Source organism: Pseudophryne corroboree, chromosome 2 (genome assembly GCF_028390025.1).
Source record: "Pseudophryne corroboree isolate aPseCor3 chromosome 2, aPseCor3.hap2, whole genome shotgun sequence".
In the NCBI taxonomy this organism is placed as follows: Eukaryota; Metazoa; Chordata; class Amphibia; order Anura; family Myobatrachidae; genus Pseudophryne; species Pseudophryne corroboree.
This window is the reverse complement of record NC_086445.1, coordinates 633,012,951-633,039,560: the sequence shown is the minus strand read 5'-3', so window position 1 is coordinate 633,039,560 and position 26,610 is coordinate 633,012,951. Positions and strand designations below refer to the sequence as shown.

At 43.7% G+C, this 26,610-nt stretch overlaps 1 protein-coding gene across 6 annotated transcripts in view; it reads left to right on the top strand.

The window, feature by feature from the left end:
* The window catches only part of SCUBE3 (signal peptide, CUB domain and EGF like domain containing 3), a 207,439-nt gene that overhangs the window by 151,519 nt on the left and 29,310 nt on the right, over positions 1 to 26,610 (top strand). For 5 of the 6 annotated variants that reach the window (XM_063954914.1, XM_063954912.1, XM_063954913.1 and 2 more), the window contains 6 exons: positions 99 to 260; positions 6,338 to 6,541; positions 6,951 to 7,112; positions 17,687 to 17,854; positions 18,192 to 18,353; positions 20,439 to 20,636. In XM_063954914.1, the coding sequence (XP_063810984.1) occupies positions 99 to 260; positions 6,338 to 6,541; positions 6,951 to 7,112; positions 17,687 to 17,854; positions 18,192 to 18,353; positions 20,439 to 20,636 (1,056 nt within the window). Of the gene's footprint in view, positions 1 to 98; positions 261 to 6,337; positions 6,542 to 6,950; positions 7,113 to 17,686; positions 17,855 to 18,191; positions 18,383 to 20,438; positions 20,637 to 26,610 lie in introns of those variants that run through there. The other variant, XM_063954916.1, reaches the window with a different exon arrangement.

Sequence of the window (26,610 nt, the reverse complement as noted above, 5' to 3'; positions counted from 1 at the left end):
CAGAAGAAACAATTATGTTGTCACACAATATTTAATTTCTTTCTTGTGTGGTCTATTTTCCCTTATCAGTCTATTAACAAAATATGCATTGTTTTCAGGTGCTCCCGCACTGTGCTCAGACTGCCAATTGACATATATCCATCTGAAATGTGACTCTTCCTGGAAGGCTAGAGGCCGTAGCTCACGCTCTGCAGTCAATAAGGAGGTTACTAGGATCTCACTAGAGCTGGAAGCTGAAGTTAAACTGGAGGATGCCACAGGTAAGAGTCACTACATGCTCAGGTATGACAGTAACAAAATGTCACTTGTGGACTGTAGACTATGAAAACAATAGTAGACATGCTGGGGAGCGATCTCAGAAAAGAACCTGTGCCTTCAAAGGCTTACACAATCACTTTACTTCTGGATTCAATCCCAGCTGTCCTTGTGCGCACATATAGCCTTCAGTCCATGTATGTGTGAGTGGTATTTATTGTAGTTCATAACCTGCAATGAGCAAATTCCATCTAAACAAGGCATGATCTAACAGTTACTATTTTGGATTTTGGTAAATTGCATCCAGAGCCGGCCCTAACCAATATGATGCCCTAGGCAAGATTTTGGCTGGTGCCCCCTAGCACCACCACCACTAGTTCCGCCTCTGACCCTGCACCCCTTTCCCAGCACCATCACCCCCCACCCATAGCAGTCCTTTTTTTTTGTTTTCCTACCCCCTGTCATTTAAATAAGAACAGTGTGCACATTCGGTGCACAGCCCAAAAAGGTATGAGTTTTTGCTAGCAAGGGGCATGGCCACACAATAGTGCCCCCAATTCAAATTATGCTTCACAGTAGTACAACTTTATTCACAATTTATCATACAATAGTGTCCCTTATTCATATGACATCACACAGTAGTACCAATTTACCTTATATACGTTACTTCTCACAGTTGTGCCCCTTATTCACATACCATCATACTGAATTGCTCCTTATTCACATTACACACCATATTGCTCTTTATTCTCATTACACCATACCATATTGCTCTTTATTCACATTACACCACACCATATTGCTCTTTATTCACATTAGACCACATAGTAGTGCCCTTTCTATATGTTACGCCACACAGTAGAGCACCTTAAACACATAATGCCACACATTGGTAATGTATTTATACACATAATACCACACAGTAATGCCCCTTACACATGACACACATTATTAATGTCCTTATAAATATAATGCGCCTTACACATTATGCCAACTCTTATTAATGTCCTTATACACATAATATCCCTTACATATATGCCTCATTGTTAATGCCCTTATACACATAATGACACACATAATGTCCCTTACACATATGCCACACATTATTAGTGCCCTTATACACATAATGACAGACATAGAGCCCCTTACACATATGTTACACATTATTAATGCCCTTTTACACATAATGACACATATAATAACTGGTGTGAGTCAGCTGGCAGCTTTGCTAACGTCGGGTGCCTATTTTTTGTGAAAATGCATCTTATTTGCATTTCTATGTGGCTAGGATGCACAAGCAGCTTCTGCTGATTAAATTGATATATGGCATGCCTATATACTGTGTGCGACTGTGGCTGTATCTGCATACGAAATGCTACACACAGAATATAGGCATGCCACATATTTTAATCAGCAGAAGCTGCTTGTGCCCCTAGGCATGCCAGATGCCCTAGGCAATTGCCTAGTTTGCCTATACCTAGGGCCGGCTCTGATTGCATCTGACCATAGCACTCATTTCGAGTCTCCTTTCTGGCAAATTGCAGTAGACCGTTGTCCTTATTTTGAGGAATCGGGACTGAAGTATTCCGTGTTAATTTGCTTATGGCAGGAGAAACAAAATGTACTGTGGGGTGAAGGAAAACTGATAAATGTGGAAAGTATCTTAACTTCCTTAACAGGTCATTTCCATACACCTTTGTACTCAGATAATCTCCATAGTTTGTTCTAAAAATACTAGGATAATGTTCATCATATTTTACAACTACAAATAAATCAGTTGTAAAATTAGGTGGAGAGTTTCAAGGCACTCGCATAAGACTTTGTTCTGTTCTTTTCTTGGCTTCTAATGTCACATTCAGATTACACATCTAAAAAATATTAATTTGTAAGAAAATGGATAATGGCCTATGGGGGTAATTCCAAGTTGATCGCAGCAGGACATTTTTTAGCAGTTGGGCAAAACCATGTGCACTGCAGGGGAGGCAGATATAACATGTGCAGAGAGAGTTAGATTTGGGTGGGTTATTTTATTTCTGTGCAGGGTAAAAACTGGCTGCTTTATTTTTACACTGCAATTTAGATTGCAGATTGAACTCACCACACCCAAATCTAACTCTCTCTACACATGTTATATCTGCCTCCCCTGCAGTGCACATGGTTTTGCCCAACTGCTAAAAAATTTCCTGCTGCGATCAACTTGGAATTAACCCCTATGTTTTGATTTGTATCACACTGAATTGTTCAACTTAACGTACCTGATGCCCCAGTGCTGTAACTAAACATTTTAGCACTGTGTGCAAGAAACAGCATTGGCACTCTCCCATGTACAAAACAGGGCCAGGTATGCGCCGTACGTATGCGCCAAAAATCTAGGGGTGTGGCTTCATGGGGAAGGGGTGTGGCCACAAAATAATACCAATTCATATAAGTGTAAAGTAGTCTCCATTATTCAAATTACACTGCACATTAGTGCCACTAACACACATTACACCAGGTAGAGCCCCAGTCACATATTATGCCAGGTAGAGCCCAGGGCACACATTACGCCGGGTAGAGCTCCGATCACACATTACCTCAGGTAGAGTCCCTTTTTGCACAGTACGGCAGGTAGAGTCCCATTTTACACAGTATGGCAGGTAGAGTCCCATTTTACACAGTACGGCAGGTAGAGTCCCATTTTACACATTATGGCAGGTAGAGCCCCTTTTACACATTATGGCAGGAAGAGTATTCTTTTACATATTATGCTGGAGTGACATGGGCCTAATGGCAAGATCACTCTTATTGTGCAGCTCAGGCTTTTAGCCTGCCTGAGTGCAGCTGTTTACAGTGATCTAGGCCAGGTGCCCAGAGTCACCCTATTCACCTGGGGGGGGGGGGGCATAGAAATTGGGTCTAGTGCCCCCTACTTGTACACAGGCCTGAGGCCTGACAATTATCCACGGGCCTAGTGTCTGCCTAGCATAGTGTCGGTTGGGTGACCTGGGCCTAATGCCCAGAGTCACCTTATATATCTAATGGGATGGACACTTTAACTATTAGGGCCTAGTGCCCTCTATTATGCCCACAGGCCTAATGACTGAATTATGGCCACGGGCCTAGTGCCTGCCTACTGCACCCCACAGGCCTGGGGCCTGACTGTGCCCATGGGCCTAATGCCCAATCCCTGCTGGCCTACGGAGGAAAGATGTAGGTCCTTAGAAGGGCTTACCTCATGGTGGGAGGGCCTCCCTGGAGTCTTCTGGCCTCTTCCGCGACCACTGGAGCACTTCGTCCGACATCTGCTTTCCACTCTGGCTGCCGCACTTCCTCTTCCTCCTATTTCTTCTCCCCTCTTCATTCTTCTCCCCTCCGGCGGCGTCTGACGTCAGAGGCAAGGGGCGGGGCAAGCTATGGTGCGATGAGCTCTGATTGGCGCTTTTCATTGGCTGCCATGTCCGGTGCAGGAGCCCATACAGGATCCCAGCACCGGACACCCGCCCCAGAACAAATAGCACATGGATTCGAACACCCGATCCCAGCAATGTGCTCTGCTGTATCCTACAGGGGACACAGCTCTCCCATGTGTTGCTGCTCACCCGGCATGGGAGCACACACCATCCCAGCACCGGTGTACAGTCTCAAAATCAGAGCGGCCAATCGGGTACTCAGCGCAAGATGCTTTCCCTCCACAAGTGCATTGTGTGCAAGGTGCACTCTGCACACACCTAGTTATGGGCCTGCAAACTATAAATTTGCACCTTTCTACAAATACATGAAATAGTGGTTGGTAGTACCCCCACCTACACATGCACACATTGTTTACGAACACCCCAGCAGTACCCAGACACTCCCCTCATTCACCTATTAATCCCCTGCTCCCTAATTACCAATGATACAACAGAACCACACAATCAGCCATCTTTCATTCACCACCAACACCCAGCCCAGACACACCAATTGTCATTTACTAGTAATAACACCCCTGCAGCACTCAGACAAATCCCCTGACCATTTTTTACTACCAACACACAAGCATCACCCACCACCATACAATACTAATACCTCTATACCTCTGCAGCAACCAGACACCCCCCTCATGCACTACAACACCCAGACACACCGCCCCCCCATATACTACAATACCCAGAGACCCCCCACAAAGATAACAGAATTCCCGACAGTCACAATCCCAACGGATCCCAATGGTAAGTGCTGGGGTTGAGGTTAAGGTAAGGCACTAGAGTGAGGGTTAGGCTGCGAGGGTTAAGGAGGTTATTGTTAGGCTGTGGAGGGGGAGGGGTAAGGTGAGGCTGCGGGGTTTGGGGAGGTCATTGTTAGGCTGTGGAAGAGGAGGGTTAGGTTGCTGGAGGGGTAGGTTAGGGTAGGATTATGGGTAGGTTTAAAATACTTGCCACAATCTGTTGGGATTCTGACTTTCAGAATGCTGACAGCTGGGATTTCATACCCAACCCACATGCACACACTGCGCCCACCTCCAGAGCTGAGGGAGCAGGTCTCGCTTTGTGTGTGAGAGAGTTGGAGGGAGGAGAAGCTGATTGGAGATGTAAAATGGGGCGAGCTCCTCATCATGTTCACATGCCCCTTAGTTGCCTCCTGGCTGCAGATCCTCCGGAGTCGGAGATGTGCCCTAGTCCTGAGGAGGCTCCTGACCATGGGACTTATATGGCAGTTCTGCATTGATTACCCTGCTTACTGCTTTGCGACGACCTTGTATGTGGTATTGGGTTATACTTCTTTGCCAATATTTCTTTGTCTTCACTCAAAGCATCCATGGAGATGAAGAAGTTCTCTTGCAACAGCTGCAAATTCTTTGGCACTATGGGGGTCAGTCTGATCCGATTGCACGCTGCAGTTGTTCATAGTGCAGCGATCGGGTCAGAACTGTGTATGCGCCGGCGCCACAGTGCGCAGACGCATGCCAGATGGCCGAAGGCCGTCGTTACCTAGCGATCGCCTCTGCCTGATTGACAGGCAGATGCGGTCGCTGGGCGGGAGGGGGCGGCACGGCGGCATTTGTCCGACGTTTTCTGGGTGCAGTCCAGCTAACGCAGGCGTGGCCGGACCATGCGGGGGCGGGCCACAGCGGCTGCTTGACATCACACGCAGCCGCTGCGACCCAGGGCAGCGGCGAGTACCCGGGGCAGCGACGAGTAACTCCCGGCCAGCGCAGGAGCTGCGCTGGCCGGGAGTTACTCTTCAAGTACAAAAGCATCGCCGCTGTGCGATGCTTTTGTATTTGTGCGGGAGGGCTGGACTAACATGCGGGGTGGACTAGCTCTGTGCTGGTCGTCCCCCCGCATGTCTGGGAAGATGATCGTAGCTGTGCTAAATTTAGCACAGCTACGATCAACTCGGAATGACCCCCATGTCTTACAACTTTTACTGCGATCCAACCTGAATTAGGCCCTGTGTTGCATCAGTTACTCCAATGTCTCCTTTACTAATAATCGTTGTGAACTTTTACAGCACCAGCTGATTAGATCTTGGTGGAACTTTAGCACCTTCATCTAAAGTCAAACATTGTTTTGGTAGTTGTTAACCAAATTTTTGTTGACATTGTAACTGATGCAACAGCTTTCATGTTCTTTGGAGCAATGCAACACTATATTATGGAAGTTATTTACATCTAAAATAATATATAAGTATCCTTAGCAGATCTTCTGAACAGAAGTTCTAGTCCACTAATATTTCACTTTTCTTTAGTCTTCCCAAAAATGAGGTGAATACGGTACTAAATAATGCAGTACTGTATGTAGGAATCTTACAGCTATCACATTTACTAGTAGGCTAAGGACAAACATTGCTGCCTGGTGTCATGTGACTTGCAAGTCATGTGACACTTTCAAATATTCAAATAGGAAGGTTGAACATTGAATAAATGTTGTCACACTAAAATAATTTAGCATTTTGAATGATATTATTTTTGTCCTATTTTTCATGGAATGTCCTTATTTTAGACTTTTTTTGATCTGTTGAACTGTTTGACAAAATATATTAGTAAAGAGAACTCAAAAGTAGTTGAGATGATTACAGTTATGTTTCTTGAACTTCTTTTTTAAACTCCTTATTTTTCCCCCAGCGAGCTGTGGGCTAACATGTCTCCGCCAGCGCCTGGAACGCAAGATTAAATCCATTTTGAAATCTTTGAGGAAGTCTATTAATCAGGAGCGATTTGTAATTCGCTTAGCATCTGTAGAGTATGAAGTGGCCCAGAAGGGAGCCACAGGAATCGAGAGGGGAGAAAACTGCGCTCCTGGACAACAACGCATGTGGGGCAGATGTGGTAAGGATATTTGGCTTAACAACTTAGGCTTTCTAAAATATATGTTCCTTAGTATTTTTCAGTACTCGCTAATTACATCAAATTTTTGTCTATTTGTGCTGTTTTCTTATTAATGCCCTTACAACTGAAATTGTGGCCGGAGGCATGATCCTCCGATATATAGACAATATTGGCCCTGTCTGCACACTCTATTTTTCCTTGCGATACCAATACCGTGGGACTGCGCATCGGCATCACATAGTGTTTCCACATGATGCGATATGCACTGTGTTTTCTACCGATATGGACTATATAGTCCATATAGGTAGATATATATCGCACCATGTTTAGGCCCCTTTAGTATCCAGTGTCACACCTATCATGTCTTTATGCCTCAAGAATGTTATCTCATTGACTTTTTGTCTCTTAGCCAGCTGCTCTCCTGGTACATATTACCATGGCCAATTGGATCAGTGTCAGATTTGCCCCCACGGTACCTTCCAGGAGAAAGAGGGACAACTGTTATGTAACTTGTGCCCAGGAGCTGAACCTACAGGTCCAATAGGAGCTCCCAGCATCTCAGCTTGTTCTGGTAAGATGTAAAAAAATGCCATCTGCTATCAAATTACCTTGAGTTGTTTCATAAAGGCAATAGACATATAGTAATTTTCCATCCCAGCCAAAGAGACTGCGTGGCGATTTCTGTATTTCTTCCTTCAGTTTCTGTGAAGGTTTTTTTCATGCGTTGAATTATGCATCTACTTGTGTTACATGAGTCATCAATGGAACATAAACCACCAAAACAAGCAGTAGTTCTAACACAACCTGAATGTTTTTTCCACCCCGCTAATAGCATCTCAAGATTTTTAAAGTAAATGTATCTTAGGAGACTTTTTTTTGGCTAAACTCAGCAGTGCTACGCGTTTGATCTGTTTTTTACTGAAATCTAATTAAAAGTTTGCAAAACACTGATGCTTGCTGTATAACATAGCCCTGAGAACTTGGTTTTACCAATTTTTTTATCAAGTACACATACAACAGCTGTAACATATTGAGAAAATCCATGTCTGTTGTCCACATAACGTATATGTTTCTCAGCATAATTAGGGTCATATTAATTAAAATTTGCAAATATTGGGGAGCATGGCTTGCGGACTGAGGACACAGGGTGCATGGCACCTGGTCTGAGTGGGCTCTGTACAGCTTAACCACTCTTTGCCTGCCGGAGCTTTGTCATCCTGACGATCAGTAGTGAACCCGCCACCAGAACACCTGCTCAGTCCCACAGACACGTGAACCAGGTTCTGTACCGCTTCTTTGATCCTGCCATGGCAGTGATGCAGATCACGGCCTTCACGGATTCCATAGTCAGCTCCTGCTACCAGGAATGCAGTGGCAACCTTGACTTACCTGCTCTCAATCAACTGCAACCATCGGTTCACATGGCACTACCATGACATGAGTCCACTAGCCCTTCATACTTACCTCTTCTCCCTGTGTTGCTGGAATCTCTGCTTAATTTCCTCCTTCATGCCCATGCACTGGATGCCTTACCTGGAGAAAGCTTGTAACTCTGTCCTGGACTATAAATTCTACATCCTTTTCCAGCTAATGTGAATTTCATATTGGGGCTTCATACAGTAAATGGCTTTAATGCAGTCAACACTTATTTACTTTTTTTATTTTTATTTGATTACATCTATAACTACTACTTTTCCTTTCATTAAGTAAATCTGGAAGGACTAGACCTCCATCTAGTGGCCATTCTCTGGTATACATACTGCATCTTTAGAATGAAAGCACTCACGAGCCAGAGCCCTTTCCCGACATGTGCTTTTCCTTCTCTTAAGCTGGGTACACACTTGACAATGCGCATAAGATGCTACATCACTAAAGCAAACGATATCAGGCATACAAACTGAACAATATTGTCACAGATATCGTCAGTGACAGCATCCATCCTCATCCAGGTGCATGCAATCTTGTCCAATATCTTTAGATTTCAAAGCTGGAACTAAAGATATTGGATTTCGTTAACGACCCGTGAGAGCACGCATCGTTAACAATATAGTGCATACACACTGGATGATGTGAACGATATATTGTCTGATCCGCTGTGTCGTACAATATATCGGCTGCATATTGTCAAGTGTGTACTCAGCCTTAGACTATCTTCTATTCCATACTCCCTACGATGGCACCTAGCCATTGGTTTCAGCCACGCTGATACTTATTTCAGTGTCATGTCTACTGATGCAGAAATGTTTATATACCATGTACTTGTCCTACATTTTCTTATACTGTAAGTCGCTGTGTTCTTGTGTTGCTCATTTGTTTATATAAGAGAAAAAATGGGTAAGGTGGACTTTTGCGCACTCGGGGAAAAAAAGCTGCACACTTAGAATGCCAGAGGACATACAAACACCATATGTCGGGTACCAAATTTTGAAAAAAGAAGAATGGTATCTATGATGTGCGCTGGTTTTCCCAAGGAAGTGACAATAATCATAAAACAGTCTGGTTTATGACAAATAAGACAATTGTTTTATTCTAAAACATCCATGATATTAAAGTGACACAGTGCATATATCATGGCACAAACATACAAAAACATTTAATTAAAAGCTGATTATAAAAGATGTATTGCACAGACCCTTATTTTGTAAACGTTAGCAGTAAAACATTAAAGGACAGTCTTTGTGCAAATTAGTTAGCAAGGTGAGACTTCTGACTCATACCGTTCAGGGTATGTGGTGTGTGCCTTGATGTAAAAGGGTTCCAGCTGGGCAGCCCAGCACCACACCACACGCTTAGCCCAATTGCAGATGGAGACAGCAAAGACGGCAGTAGGAGTCCAAGAAAGGTTGTGGGTCCCACTCCAAGCACAACGCGTTTCGGATTGTTATCCTTTTTCAAGTGCATGAATTGGAGTGGAGAATAGTGTCCTATTTAAAGGGCTTGTCCGGAAATGACTGGTTTCAAATTTCCCGCTGTATTGCGTTCCAACGTCTAACCGGAACCGGAAGTGTGCGTTCCACCGGCGGTTTGCGTTCCAATGCTCGCCGTGACCGGAAGTGTGTCCTAACCTCTTGCGTTCCACAGCTTACCGCGACCGGAAGTAAGCATTGCCGCGACCGGAAGTAAGCATTCCATTCATTGGGGAGTGTTTATCTTGTCTCCGCAATTGGATATATTTGTTCCGCTTATTGTAGATGCAATTCCGGACTGTGTATTATAGAGAAATCAAGCATGCCACCATATTTCTACATGGTACTTAGTATTCCCATGAAGTCCATCCCTATCGGCAATGCTGAATTCTCTTATAATAATGTGAAAGAGAAAGGGAAAAATGAAAAATAGTTTAAAACATGTTGAACCATATAAAAAAATATATCACATCATAAACCATTTTAATTCAAAGTCTGCATTAAGACCATTTGGGACCAGGGTATTTAGGACATAAATCCATTCCATTTCTTTCTTAGCTAAACGGATGTCTATGTCTCTATTCCTATTTGATTCTAACACTTGTTCTATACCAATAAACCTTTTTATTTTAAATTCACAATTCTCATGACATGTTTTAAAATGTAGTGACAGAGGATGATTTAAATTTCCTTTTCTAATATTGTAAATATGTTCTGCCATGCGGATTTTTAAACTACGTGAAGTTTTTCCAATGTAAAAGAATCCACACATACATTCTATTAAATAAATAACGTTCCTAGAATGACAAGTGATGAAGTTCTTCAGAGTATAGGTTTTGCCATTAGCCTCGAACATAGTAGTTTTCCTAGTATTAAATGAATTATTGGTGGATCGGCACATTAAACATGAGCCACATCTGTGAAAGCCTCTCGTCCTTTCACTGGTACTTTTAGGATCGTATAGGGTACTCTTTACTAATTTGTCTTTTAGAGACGGGGCTGTGGGAGAAGGGTTGTGAAGCAATACGATTCTTTTTAGAGAAAAGTGATTATACTGCAGATCTACAAGCTTTTATCATTGAATCAATTTCTTTTATTCTACATAATAATTATTTTTATTTCAATGGTTCTTTTTATTTACAAATACAAGGTACAGCTATGGGCACCAGGTTTGCCCCTAGCTACGCTAACTTATATATGGCATATTGGGAAAACTATGCTGTCAATCATTTAAAAGGGGCAAACCTGGTATGCTGGTACCGTTTTATCGACGATGTATTTTTTATTTGGAGGGGAGACAGTGACAGTTTATCATCATTTTGCACTAATCTTAATATTAATGATTTTAATATTATTCTAACTTTTCATACTAGTGATCAAATAGTTTCCTTTCTAGACTTGAATATTTACATTAAAGAGAATGTCATACTTACGAGTATATTTAGAAAAGAAACTGACTCTAACTCGTATATTGATGCTTCTAGTCAACACCATCAAACGTGGTTAGAAGGAATACCTTTGGGTCAGTTCAAAAGAATAAAGAGGAACTGTACAGATGAGATGGTATGTAGAACAGAAATAGAACTGGTCAGTGAACGTTTCAAAAATAGAGGATACTCAGAGAATAATATAGTGAAAGCAAGAACTGCTCTTGATAAAATCAATAGGGATGAACTCTTAAACTCTAAGAAAAAGATTGAGAATAAAGACTCATCATTACAGTGGGCATTTATCTGTCAGTATGGATCGCACTTTAAAGCAGTTGAAAAAAGTATACGAAAAAACTGGAGGGTCCTACAAGAGGACCCTGTCCTAAAAGAATATCTGCCTGACAGACCTAAATTTATTTACAGACGAGCCCCGTCTCTAAAAGACAAATTAGTAAAGAGTACCCTATACGATCCTAAAAGTACCAGTGAAAGGACGAGAGGCTTTCACAGATGTGGCTCATGTTTAATGTGCCGATCCACCAATAATTCATTTAATACTAGGAAAACTACTATGTTCGAGGCTAATGGCAAAACCTATACTCTGAAGAACTTCATCACTTGTCATTCTAGGAACGTTATTTATTTAATAGAATGTATGTGTGGATTCTTTTACATTGGAAAAACTTCACGTAGTTTAAAAATCTGCATGGCAGAACATATTTACAATATTAGAAAAGGAAATTTAAATCATCCTCTGTCACTACATTTTAAAACATGTCATGAGAATTGTGAATTTAAAATAAAAAGGTTTATTGGTATAGAACAAGTGTTAGAATCAAATAGGAATAGAGACATAGACATCCGTTTAGCTAAGAAAGAAATGGAATGGATTTATGTCCTAAATACCCTGGTCCCAAATGGTCTTAATGCAGACTTTGAATTAAAATGGTTTATGATGTGATATATTTTTTTATATGGTTCAACATGTTTTAAACTATTTTTCATTTTTCCCTTTCTCTTTCACATTATTATAAGAGAATTCAGCATTGCCGATAGGGATGGACTTCATGGGAATACTAAGTATCATGTAGAAATATGGTGGCATGCTTGATTTCTCTATAATACACAGTCCGGAATTGCATCTACAATAAGCGGAACAAATATATCCAATTGCGGAGACAAGATAAACACTCCCCAATGAATGGAATGCTTACTTCCGGTCGCGGTAAGCTGTGGAACGCAAGAGGTTAGGACACACTTCCGGTCACGGCGAGCATTGGAACGCAAACCGCCGGTGGAACGCACACTTCCGGTTCCGGTTAGACGTTGGAACGCAATACAGCGGGAAATTTGAAACCAGTCATTTCCGGACAAGCCCTTTAAATAGGACACTATTCTTCACTCCAATTCATGCACTTGAAAAAGGATAACAATCCGAAACGCGTTGTGCTTGGAGTGGGACCCACAACCTTTCTTGGATTCCTACTGCCGTCTTTGCTGTCTCCATCTGCAATTGGGCTAAGCGTGTGGTGTGGTGCTGGGCTGCCCAGCTGGAACCCTTTTACATCAAGGCACACACCACATACCCTGAACGGTATGAGTCAGAAGTCTCACCTTGCTAACTAATTTGCACAAAGACTGTCCTTTAATGTTTTACTGCTAACGTTTACAAAATAAGGGTCTGTGCAATACATCTTTTATAATCAGCTTTTAATTAAATGTTTTTGTATGTTTGTGCCATGATATATGCACTGTGTCACTTTAATATCATGGATGTTTTAGAATAAAACAATTGTCTTATTTTTCATAAACCAGACTGTTTTATGATTATTGTCACTTCCTTGGGAAAACCAGCGCACATCATAGATACCATTCTTCTTTTTTCATCATTTGTTTATATACTTAGTGAGGCATTGTGGAACCCTTGTAGTGCCTTTGAGGAGATCAAGGTAGGGGTGCCCTCTTACGGGGTAGATGGGCACTTCCAAACACACAGCATCCAGGAAACAATACATCAGTCCAGGGTTTTGTGCAATCTAGCCATAGCTAGTTTTATTGTGCAGTACAGAAAACAGAAAAATAAATTCTAACCCATCTGGGCTCTAACTAGACAAACAGGTTCCCTCCCTCATAGTGTCAGGACCTAATGCCCCTATCACAAACATAAGCATGTACTCACGGTCACAAAATCACAGTCTCATAACAGGCCTACTGCCTTTTGCACTAGGTAGTAAGCACTGAGGAAAATCCATGAAACACCTATATTAGCCTCTTACAGGTGCAATTACTGATTAGTCTGTTCCCAGGTTGATGACCTGAAGAACTGAAATTAACTTAATGGGTGGAGCCCGCTCTCTTTCTCCAGCTATACACCCAGGAAGCTCTAACTGGCTTTTACTAATGCTTAATATCTTATCAAGTCTGTTTTACAGAAGAAGAAAAAAACATTTTCCTAGGGGTTTAAATCATATAGATCAGAAACCTGGGACAAATATATCTCCTGTTTACAACTTTACCAGTGCTTTCTTCATATGCCATTAAATAAAGGATAACAATAATAATAATGATAGCCACGCTATACTGTAACCATATGTCTGGCTTTACATGCTATATATTGTATTTTCAGTCGTTTTCGATTTGATTAATCATTTTTATTTCCACTACCACCTATGGCGTTTGTGATGCGAAAGTCCTCTTACTTGCCTTCTCTCACCATAGCAAAGTCTCAATACTCCTGTTGTAATAAACGTAGGAGTTTGCAGTCTTCATCTGTTGTGGATTCACTGGGATAGTCTCTTCCTGCAATTGCTGCACCATTGGCTATCTTTCCCTACACGGATACTATGGTTCCACCACCTTTTCCTGTCACTTTCTCAGATGATGTGTGGTCTGTTATAGAAACCATGGAGCTCCTCAAGCAAGCTCAAGTTGAGATTTTTTTTGTCTTAAGAAGTGGTTGTTAATGAGCATAGTATAGAAGAAAATATTGAGGACATTTTTGAACTCAATGAACTAGTCACTGAACTGGTCTAGTCAAAATAACCTTGGCTTAATTGGTCTTCCAGAATTGCTCAAAGGCCTTTTTCTTCTATCTAATTTTTGGTAGAAAGATCTGGGAGTTGCTGGAGAGCTTACTTACTTTGCAATAGAATCAGGGCCGGTTCTGTGCGCCCCGGGCGGCATTAGGGGGCGTGGCTTCGTAGAGGGGGCGTGGTCATTTACGCCCCCTGTACAGACTGAAATGATGTGCGGTGCGCGATGACATCATCGCGCACCGCACAGCAAAGGTCCTCTCCACGAAGGGAAACTAGACGCGTACGCGTCTAGTTTCCCTTCACAGCGGCAGCAGGGGGCAGCAGCGGATCTTGCCCTGGTGCGGAGCCCTCCGGACGGCGCCCTGCGCCCTCCAGAAGGCGGCGCCCCGGGCAAAAGTCCTGCTTGCCCGTGGCAAGATCCGCTACTGAATAGAATGTACACATAGACTTGGACCAACATGTGAGGGCTTGGATCCTAAACCTAGTTTTCAGGAGTCTCAATTTCTACCACAAAATGGTCCTTTTGTCTGCAGCGTAACTATGTAACATTGAGCCTGATTCAGATGCAGTTGCAAGGCAGCTATTGGCTGCAAATGAGACGATGTTGTCTTAATGTGCATGCATATGAGCCATAGTGCACATATGCAGCAACTGAATTGCTATAGCAATCACAACAAGGAATTAGTCATAGACTGAATGACAGGAAGACCGCGTTTAGAAGTGATAGCGGGGAGTGGTTGGCCAAACGCAGGTGTGTAATGGCTGTTCAGATGGCGTTTTCTGGGCGAGCATAAATTAACAGTTATGATCTTACTTGTTACTGGAGAGATTTATGCATACCGGGAGATCAGCTCAGCTTCTTCAGAGGCACTCAGACTCTGCAACATGTTCTGATTTGCGACAATGGTACCCATGTATCAGCAATTATGTGCTGTGGACAGAAATGATGTGACTGCAGTGGGCATCCCTATGCTCAGGTTAGCTTCTGCCCATATTAGCATAGAATAACAAATGCGGATGGCAAAAGATCAACCACAACGCAATAACAACCACATCTGAATAAGGCTTATTGTAAATATGCTTTGCTTTTTCCAGCCCATCTCTGTATATGATGGTATAGATTTCAAGGATTTTACGACTCCTGTTGATGCCCAGGAATTTCTCATAGAGGAAGAACTAGCATGCTCTGAGTATTCAGCCTCCATTATGTACTTTTTCTATTTATTATTAAATATTTACAGCTTATTCCCCGAAAACACACATTTTGGAGGATATCTGCAGATATTTAGTATCAGCCCAATATATGATGAAGGGACCTCAGCAGATTTACAAGTAGACATTCATCACTCCACAATAGATTCAGCTGATTGATTTGTAATATTAGATGCCACCATGTAGGTCACCGATATGTTATTGTCAACGTGCATAATGAATATTCCGAATCTTATTTTTTTGAACATCCGCAACCGCTTGTACCCTGATACTGATTACCATATCCGTTTAGGTGGAGCTTTTACACCAAAATCCTGTGCAGTATAAGATAAAATATGTGTAATGTATAGTTCAAGTGCACAATTTGGAACCTTTTCGCTAGAGGAGGAGGTGGCAGGGAGGCGCATCTGGGGTTTCGACTATACCCATATAGGCCAGTCCAACCTTGTGGGTGTCGCTATAGAATTTTAGTACTTTGGGCTTCTATAGATAATACAGATGACAGCCTCAGCAAACTCCCCTAAATTTAAAGACATGTTATCAGCTAAGGCATCTCTGCTTATGTACCTTAATTTCCTATACTTCCAAAAGTAAAAAAATACTTAGCGGCTTCACTTGTGGAGCCCAGCAAGTGTTAACTGCCTATCAGTCCATGAAATCTACCCCTCCCCTACTACTGTTAAGGCCCTTAGAGCTCTGACAGGCACAATGACTTTCAATGATGAAGAAATTACTGATATCTTTAAGTATTTTTGCATGCCATTTATGACCAAGACCCCCCTGACATGGCCAGTAGTGCCTTGATTGCTGATAGCAGACCTCATTCAGAGGTGGAAGCTGAGCAGTTTTTAATTATATGAATCCAACATACTGCACAGTACAGGTGAAACTCAGAAAATTAGAATATTGTGCAAAAGTTCATTTATTTCAGTAATTCAACTTAAAACTTGAAACTAATATATTATATAGACTCATTACATGCAAAGTGAGATATTTCAAGCCTTTATTTATTATAATTTTGATGATTGCGGTTTACAGAAAAACCCCAAAATCCCAAAAAATCCATAACACCTCAGCAGTGCCACAGGCTGATAGAATCCATGCCTGCCACGCCGCCAGGGCCGTAACTATGTGTGTACGGAGGGGGCACTGCACATAGCGCTGCAGGGTAGGGGGCACTGTTGATGGCATTTGTCAATTATCTGTTTTAATTACTTTCACTTGCAGCTTCCCCCCTTTTTGAAACCCAACATCTCCTGACCAACTCTGTCTCCTACCCTGACCCCTTCTGTCGCTAATACTGTACCTATACAACATTCATGCACTCAACTTGCGATTTCATGGTTATTCAGTCACAGTGTCCTTTATGCGAACCTATTTCCTGTGGCATTGCAGTCAGACAATCTATTCATTGCGCTATCTGTCCTTGCATAGAAAGGAAGATAATTCTAAGATAGTGAACTCTAAAGGGGGGGTACTCATGGAGAGATCCATGCTTAGATTTTAAGAACAGATCACTTGTGTGTGACCCCCACAGTGGCCCCGCACATCGCTATCGCCAGTGCTAGATTTCACATGCTGGGTGAAATGAGTGCCCAGCACAGATCGCGCTGTGCTGAGCGGCGGGAGAGATGTGTGCGGAGCGGTTCGCTCAGCACACATCTCTCCCGTCTATATGGCCCTTAAGTATTTGAAGCTTACCTTGTACTTTGTGGAAAAATGATCAGCATTGCGGCTGAGCAGATCTATGTAGTGTGTGGCTGCAAAAGATTGGATGTGTGGCTGCACACTATATAGATCTGCTCAATTGCAATGCTAATTTTTTTTTTTTTTTACAAAGTACCAGTAGCTTCTTATAGTGTTCATAGTTTTTATGCAGGATCAAATAGCTCAATAAGTAGGGTGTTTGAGTAGAATTCAACAGGTTATAGGTTTGAATTCTGGGTATGGCAGTATATTGAAATGTGTTAGTTAATAAGGGGCATCACAGCATGGGCTTTCTCTGGGATGAATCTTGTCATGCACCTTATGTCCATATTGGAAAAATGGGGGGGGGGGGGGGGGGGGCAATTATTTCTCTGACACAGGGCACCAATTCTCTCTCTGGCACAGGGCACCAAAAAGCCTAGTTGCGGCACTGCACGCTGCATTGAGGCAGTAATTAATGCAAAAGGGGACCAAACCAAGTAGTGAGTACATATGCATGATTATACTTTTCAGAGGGCCGACATTTCTGTATTTAAAATCCTTTTTTTATTGATTTTATGTAATATTCAAATTTTCTGAGATTTTGGATTTGAGGTTTTCTTAAGCTGTAAACCACAATCATCAAAAGTATAACATATAAAGGCTTGAAATATATCAGTTTGCAGGTAATGAGTCTATATAATATATTAGTTTCACCTTTTAAATTGAATTACTGAAATAAATTAACTTTTGCACGATATTCTAATTTTCTGAGTTTCACCTATATAAATGACGTTGACTGTACATTTTCTCATAGGACGTAGTTGAAATTGTTTTAATATGACAGTACAGTTGAAACTAGCCATCTATTTGCAGGTCACTGTCCTTCAGGACAGTTCTCCATAGATGGGTATAAACCATGCCAATTATGCCCAAGTGGCATGTACCAACCGGAGGTTGGGCGAACACAGTGTATCCCATGTGGAGGGGGACTGAGCACCAGACATGATGGAGCCTTATCGTTCCAAGACTGTGAAACTAAGGGTAAGGCGTCACTTTGCACTAGGTATATCATCTGCTGTTTACTGCTCTGTCTCACACAAGTAAATCTATGTCATTTTAAAATATGCCATATAATTTTTTTGTTTAAATTATCCATCTATTGTATTTTCTGATTTCTTGTAATATATAGTGACATTCTGTGCTCACCCTATCAGCCAACATTTTGACTCTTTCAATATGTTTCCCTTTACCTGTTACTGGCTAATGATTAATGCGTAAAGCTTTTGTTCACAGTAACAAGAACATTCTTTCTTCTTCTTTTTTGGCTTCACCTTTTGGTATTTCTGAGTTGTTCAAACCACTATTTTTCTTCCTTCAGTTCAGTGCTCTCCAGGCCATTACTATAACACAACTCTACACCGTTGTATCCGCTGCATGACTGGCTTTTATCAGCCTGAATTCCGGCAGAACTACTGCATCGCATGCCCTGGAAACTCCAGCACAGACTTTGATGGCTCCACCAGTATCGCCCAGTGCAAGAGTGAGGGGACATAGCGGGACAGCAAGAAGGTCATGGGGGTGGATAAAAAGGAGATGTAACTCAGCAAAGGAGATGATGGGGAAGGGGGTGAAATGATAAATGCGAGCATTGCATTTCTCTCACATACTTTACACAGTTATGTCCATCTCACTTGGAGGTGTATAAAACCTTCTAAAGAGTGGAAAAGTGGAGACGTTATCCATAGCAAACACCTGTTATTTTATGTAATGTACCTGATAAATGCTAACTAAAACCTGATTGGTTGCTATGGACACTTGTCCACTTCTCCACTCTTAAGAAAGGTTTATACATTTCCGTATCACAAAGTAAATTATATAGTTTTAGTAAATACTATATGAACTTAGCTTGCAGGCCTTCTATTTATTTATGTATAGAAATTTTGTATATACTTTTGAGTTAACTCTTATGTAAAAAATGTGACTATGCCTGCCCATCTTACCTTTATGTGTCTACTTTTATAGGCCTTGCAAAAAATTAATGGTTACCAGGGGCACGTTAAGAGGAGGGGGCCTATGTGCAATCTCCATCTAGCCCCCCTCCTCTCTAACTGGCAGCTCAGTAGACTCTGAGGAGATCCTAGCGTTGTACCAGAGTCTAGTGTGCATGCGCATGTCGCCAGGGAAATGGCTTGGTGGCCATTTTCCTGGTAATTTTCCTACTGCGCATGCACGAGTGCTGGTAAAATGGCTGCTGATTCATTTTCTGGTGATTTGTGCAGCACTGTTGCCACCTACATGGGACTCCAGAGGGGTAACTATTCCATAAATGGGTGCAGAGTGTGTAGTGTGGGCCCCCCTGGGGCCAATGTGCACTGCACACCTTACATCCATTATTGACCACTTCATCACTTCAGTATACCAATCTAAGGGGGTGTTTCAATTGTTTTTTGCACTTCAGTAAGTACTGGCCCCCTGATGAAGCTATTTAATTGTTTTTGGGCACCCATTACTTATAACACTTGTGGTGCCCAAATACACCAGGTTTAGTCAAGTAAAGTGGCTAAACCCATGTAAATTAATGGGCGTGACAAGGAAAATGCCATTTCTGCTCACCAGCTTATGAGATTGTGAGCAGAAATAATAGTCAATTGAGTTGCTGTGGTGGTACGTAAAAAACAATTTAATTGCCCCCTAAGACCATAAAGCACCTGTGTCTATGAAATTAACCAATCTTAATTCAAATATTAAAAAAACAAAAAACTTTACACCATAAATGTCTGATTCCGCAACATTTCAAAGAACAAAATGTCCTATAAACTAAATTTGCCAAGACTATTCTTTTTGTCGTGTAGTCACCACCTTGTGTGGTGTGTAATGATGAAAAACTCTGATGTTATTGTAGTAAAGCAGCATATCACAGTGTACAACTGAAGGATAGTGGAGAAATGCAGGACATTCACCACATACATACTAGGAAAGGATGTAATACTGCATATAATGTATGGAAACCCAAATAATTTCATTTATTAACTTTTGAGCTAAAATTAGACACATTGGGCCTGATTCAGAGATGTATGCAATGCCAATATTTACGGAGTTAAGTGATTACGGTCACACGCCAAGGTACCTTAGCGATGCCGCACACTGTGAGAATTTCTTTGCGAAGTGATTTACAGTCGGGGACCATTTTGGGCAGTGGAGGCAAAAGCTTAGGTGTGCCACAACCGTTTTTACATCTGTGATTCCGTATTCAGAAAATATGGCACCTGTGGCCATTCTGCGCGACCATAGAGTTACTCAGATCTGCAGCCACCACTGTGGGTTTGTACGCAGTTGCTTGGATCTGTGAAGCCGTGGGTGGTGTCTCAGTACATTTCCAGGTGGCTACAGCATTAGTATATTTTTACACATTTGCTGCATATGGTATCACAGCTGTGAATGCATTAGTGTGCATCTCTGAATCAGCGCCAATGTTCATCCATGTTAGTAAATTTAATGTCAATTGATAATTTCATTCCTACATTAACTATATACAGCTCCTTGAGACAAATAAATTATTTTCCAAGTTTTCATGAAATTGCTGTATTCCTTGTAAAACTGTTTCAACCTCACCTTTCTTTTTCAGACCGGCACTGTGGAGGGGAACTAGGGGAGTACACTGGTTTTCTAGAGTCACCAAATTACCCAGGAAACTACCCTTCCAGTGTGGAATGTACCTGGAATATCAGTCCTCCCCCCAAACGAAAAATTTTGCTAGTGGTACCTGAGATTTTCCTGCCCTCTGAAGATGAGTGTGGAGACCTTCTGGTTATGCGCAAGAATGGTAAATGATCTAGCATATTTTATGGAAAATAACTCCTTTAGAGTAAAATAAAATTGGATGGACTTTTGGTGCACATATAACATAACTCATTTAATGATGCAACCATTTTCAAAAACAATAATGCAAGATTTTACATGTCTTTGTGTATTATTAAAGTGACATCAGGACACATGTTTTAATTAGCATAAATGTATAGATATAGTGTATTACATCTACTAATGTAAGTACATGGTAAAGACACAGGGAGTCTTTCAGACCTGATCGCTAGGTTGCGTTTTCGTAGAGCAGGAGATCAGGTCTAAACTGCGCGTGCATATGAACTGCAATGCGCAGGTGCGTCGCACGGGTACAAAGCGGATCGCCGCTCAGCGATGGGTTTGTACAAAGAATCCGTTCGCACAGGCATTTGCAAGGAGATTGACAGGAAGAAGGCATTTGTGGGTGTCAACTGACCGTTTTCTGGGAGTGTATGAAAAAATGCAGGCGTGTCCAAGCGTTTTCAGGGCGGGTGTCTGACGTCAATTCCGGTCCTGGACAGGCTGAAGTGATCGCAGCGGCTGAGTAAGTCCTGGGCTACTCAGAGACTGCACAAAATCTGTTTGTACAGCTCTGCTACACATGCGTTCACACACTTGCACAGCTAAAATACACTCCCCTGTAGGCGGCGACTATCTGATCGTAGCAGTGCAAAAATCACCTGCTAGCGATCAGGTATGAATTAGCCCCCCACTTAGGTCCATATATATTTGAACACTGGCACAATTTTTGTCATTTTAGCTGTTTACCAAAACATATTCAAGTTACATAATGAGTTATAATGAGTATGGTTTTAAAATGCCTGCAAAGGGTTCTCGACAAAGCATTAAAAATTAACATTTTATATAACGATTATGGTAATTTATGCAATAACATTTGAGCCCCTAGGGGCTGTGTATAAAAAAGGCTGCAATTCCTAAATGTTCCATACAATATTTTTGTTCTTCCCATTAAAGCTGAAAGTTTACAATTAACACCATCTGATCCACCTATAAAATGGATAGAATCATCTCAGTATTACATGACACTGCTGCTAATTTTATTACATTTTGGACACCATGGACAACCCATTTAAGGCTGATCCTCCTCAGTTCACAATACAACTTTACCTTCTTTTTTCCCATATTTTCTGATAGTAGCTTTGCACACCACCTCCTTATGCCCCTCTTTCAGTCTTCCCACCCGCGCTCTGCTTTCTCACCTGCTCTATCATTATAGGTATAGTCGTCATTTTATTTGTGCTAAGTTTGACTTCCTGCATGCTCAGCTCTCAATTGGACTCACTGGATGCCGTTAAGATATCAGCTGTCAAGATTCCGGCAATCGGAGCACCGACACTGGAATCCTGACACCTGTCAGAATGTCGAAGCCAGAATCCTGAGAGGTTCAGGAAAACCGACGTCGGAATCCTGACAGCCGGCATCCCGACAGCCGGCATCCCCACGGAAACATGGCGGCAGTGCGCCTGTGCAGCGTGGCTCTATATATACGGGTTCAGTATGATTTACCAGCAGACACAATACCGACGGTCATAATCCCGACATCCATTGACCTACAGTCAAAATACCGACATGGTCAAAATACCGACATTCTTTATTCCGACATGTTCAAAATGCTGACATAGTCAGAATACTGACATTTGAAATGCTGATGTATCATAAATACCGACATAAGTTTTTCTGTGTCAATGTCGACATAGATCGACATGGACACCGTGTAAGTGTACCGTGTCCCCTCGCATGTTTCGGCCACAGTGCCTCGCTGCGCTCGGCGCGCTATTATGTTCCCCCTCCAGGTCCACTGGGATGGTAAAGTAGGAACAAGTCTGTTTTGGGGCAAAATTCCTTGAAAATGCATGTCGGCATTTTGACATGTCGGCACTTCAGATGACTGTATTCTGACTATGTCGGCATAATGAATGTTGGAATTTTGATTGTGTCAGTATTTTGACTGTCGGTCAATGGTTGTCAGGATTATGGTCGTTGGTATTGTGTCCGTCGGTAAATCAACTGCTACCCGCATATACAAGGGTAGACCTCTATTCGCCACTTTCTGCAATGCCATCTCAATTGAATTGCGATCGCACTGCTGGGCATCCTTGCTCTGTGCTGGGCGGTCCCCAGCATGCGATTTTATCAGCAGTTTTTGCTACTTAACCCCCATGCTCCTTCACATTGGCTGGCTCCCAGGGAATGCATGCTGAAAGCTTTTTCCTGGAGCTGCTGTGAGGGTGGTGGTGCGGTGTAGTGCCTGCTGCCGAGCAGGTGTAGACTCACTACTTACCAGGCGCCGCACTCTCTCACCTTCAGGTCACGGAACCTTCAACGGACCTGGAACCTTCAGTTGGACTCTGACACGGCAATACCATTCCAGATGCAGACGAAGGATGAGCTAGGAAGAACCGAGAACCAATTAAGGAGTATCAACTCTTTTCCAAAGGTCCCTGTAAGGAGGCAAACAAACAATAGCTGTGCAGGGCCTAACTCTACCCTAGTGTGCATCCACTACACTAGCTACAGGAACAGAGCCCTCAAACTAGCTCAGGTGTATGTGGTGCAACACAACTATGCACGAACTGTAAACAAACTTTGCCCTGCACGGAAACAACACACATCACAATAACAGTACGGTACAAGTCTCTACAGCGGTGCTGTCCCTTTAAATTCCTATCTACCTTAGATTACTGGGGAGTGGGCGCCGTACAGCCTACCCACTTCCCCTTGCTGCTTAATTGGGCCTAGTGCCCAATTAAGCCTAACTGCGCACAGGCCAGAGGCCTGACTTTTCCCCACGGGCATAGCACCCACCGAACGTGCGGCCGGTTGGGTGACCTGGGCCTGATGCCCAAAGTCACCTTATATACCTGGCAGGGGGTCTTCACTGGAACTAGGGCCTAATGCCCTCTACTGGTCCCCACAAGCCTATTGCCTGATTATGGCCACGGGCCTAGTGTCCGCCTATCATGCCCCACAGGCCTGAAGCCTGAATGTACCCACGGGACTAGTGCCCGAACCCTGATGGTCTAGGGAGGAGAGAAGGGAGGGAGGTGACAGGCGCCCTCACCGAGGGCCTACCTGTACTGATGGGAGAGGCACCAGGGGGGAGCTTCGTTAGCTCTTTTGTATTCCTCCCCTGGTGGCCTCTCTGGGTCCTCCGCCTCAATCTTCGGCCGCTGACCCGACCTGGCCAGCGGCGCCGCCACCGCTCCTCCGCATCCAGCCACCGCTGGACATCTTCTTTCTGGAGGCCGGCGTCTTCTGGCCTCTTCGGCGGCCACTGGAGCTCTTCACCCGACGCCTTCTTTCTGCTCCGGCCGCCGCGCTTCTTCTCCTCTCCGTCCGGCTCTTCGCCGCTCTTCAGCGTGGTCTCCTTCCTCTTCTGGGTCCCAGCGGCATCTGACGTCACTCACCGGGGGCGGGGCCTATGACACGGCGAGCGCCGTTTGGCTCACCGCGCCCGCATTCCATTGGCCGGCGCACCGTGAGCCGTGATTGGCTCACGGACGGCGTCGGATTCAAAATCCCACTGCCAGCACTTCCGATTGGCTGCCAAAATGGCGCCAAGTTTGAAGCGCTGCTGCTGCGGCACTGTCCGTCGCCACTCCAGGTCGGGTGCAGGGAACCAATACGCAGTCCCTGCACCGGACACTCTCCGCTGCACTGATGTGCCCTGTGATACAGGGCACATCTCCACACTGCAGCTATCCTTGTAGGTGTAATGTCACAATCTCTCCTACCATTGGTCTCTTAGTGAGACCACATATTCAGCTGGTTAATGCTATGCCAAGGGTTGTGCCTCTAGACAATTGCAAGAGGGTGGGGTAGTCTCAAAGCTTACAGTGGTCCACCAAATCATGCCCTATACAATGGTAGGACACTCCACCCATGTTAGTGTTAAATCTAAATTAGGCTATTCCAAACCATTCCATTAATGACTTAGTAATAGAGGTTACAGCAATTACATTTGACACAACTAGGGAACAACCCCCACACTATTACCCTGGCAGCCTGAACCAAACTCCTGATATGCCCCTCAGAAAATTATCTCCACTAGTGCTGCTGCTGAGACTCAGGGTTGGTTCCATTTACAGCAGGACAATGAGATGAGAATTTCAAGAGGACATTTGGTATACAGCTGTACTATAAAATTACGAGTGATTGTGTATATTCTATATGGCTTGAGACTTTATTTGATACTGCAATGAGGCTGCGTTTGGTACTCTGACTTGGGGCTGTGTTGAATAGAAGCATGAGGCAGAAAAATGTATACTGGTTTTGTACAGTGCTGTATAGGATATCTCCATGGAGCTTTGTTGGACACATGATGGAATTTTATGTGGTAGACGGGCTAAAACTGAATTTACCTGTGCTAGTATTATATTTAATGTCAGCAATATGTGGATATATGTGGATATAGATATTTCTAAGTAAAATAAAAAAGTAAAACTGTAGGGTTTTTTTTGCTTCTGTTAAAAACATCTGCTGTAGTGAGAATGTTTGCTGCCAGGCAGGGGTGTATCTAGGGGTCCGGGTGCCCCTTGCGCCCCCCTCCACACACACCCACACACCTACAACAAGGGCTGCTGGGAGCTGTAGTTTATTTTGAGTCTGATTACAAAGTGCGGTGCTGCTGGACACTCGTCTGATCACTAGTGCAGTGCGGTGCTGACGGACACCGGAGCCGCGCCGGCAGTAATAGACTCTCACCAGGTACAGTCTGACAGTACTACTGTTCTACCCTTTGGCCACGGGTGGCACCGCCAGGTGGCGCCCCCTCCTTGCCTGGTGCCCCTGGCAAGTGCCATCCTGGCCAAATGGTAGATACAAGGGACAGTGTGAGGTTACAAACACTAGCCGTTATAGACACCACCAAGTAGTGATGGTGGAGCACAAGCTCCGAGCACCGAAAAAGTAGAGGGCACACTGACACATACCCCTCCCCCTCCCCTTCCAGCGGGCCACCACTGCTGCAGCACCTCTCTCTTTCCTGGAAGCTGCAGCACATATCTCTACTTCAGATGCTGCAGCAGCTCTCTCTTCCCTACCTGCTGCAGCACCTTTTTCTGGCCCTGCTTCTGCAGAACCTCTCTCTGCCTCGGCTGCTGAAGCATCTCTCTCTGCCCCGGCCTGCTGCAGCACTCCTCTCTACATTCATGCTGCAGCACCTTTCTCTGCCCCAGCTGCTGCTGCAGCACCTCTCTCTGTCCTTAGGCATCTGCAGCACCTCTCTCTGCCCCTCAGGCTGCTGCAGAACAGCTCCCTCTGCCCCTCAGGCTGCTGCGGCACTGCTCTCTCTGCCCCTCAGGATGCTGCGGCACAGCTCGCTCAGCCCCTCAGGCAGTTCTGAGACATTATCTTCATTGAAGCATAGTGGTATTATCAGGTCTCGGATGGCAGTTCTAGAGTATTATTTTCATTGATTCACTGGGAGATTAACAAACCGGGGGGGAGGGGGGAGGGGGGGGGGGGGGGCAATTGTGTGGTGCATTATTTTCATTGAGCCTTCGGGGGATTTCAGGTCGGGGGGGGGGGGGGGCACGTCTAGGGCATTATTTTAATTGAGGCGTTGGGAGATTATTAGATCTGGGGGAGCAGTTTTGGAGCATCATTTTCATTTGGAGATTGGGGGATAATCAGGTCTGTGGGGGGGGGGGGTAACATTTGGGGCTTTATTTTCATTATTTGGGGGGTTGTGAGATCAGGTCAGTTGGTACATATATAGTGTTTTTAATTTATTTGAATTAAATAATAAGATTTTACTTACCGATAAATCTATTTCTCGGAGTCCGTAGTGGATGCTGGGGTTCCTGAAAGGACCATGGGGAATAGCGGCTCCGCAGGAGACAGGGCACAAAAAGTAAAGCTTTTCCAGATCAGGTGGTGTGCACTGGCTCCTCCCCCTATGACCCTCCTCCAGACTCCAGTTAGGTACTGTGCCC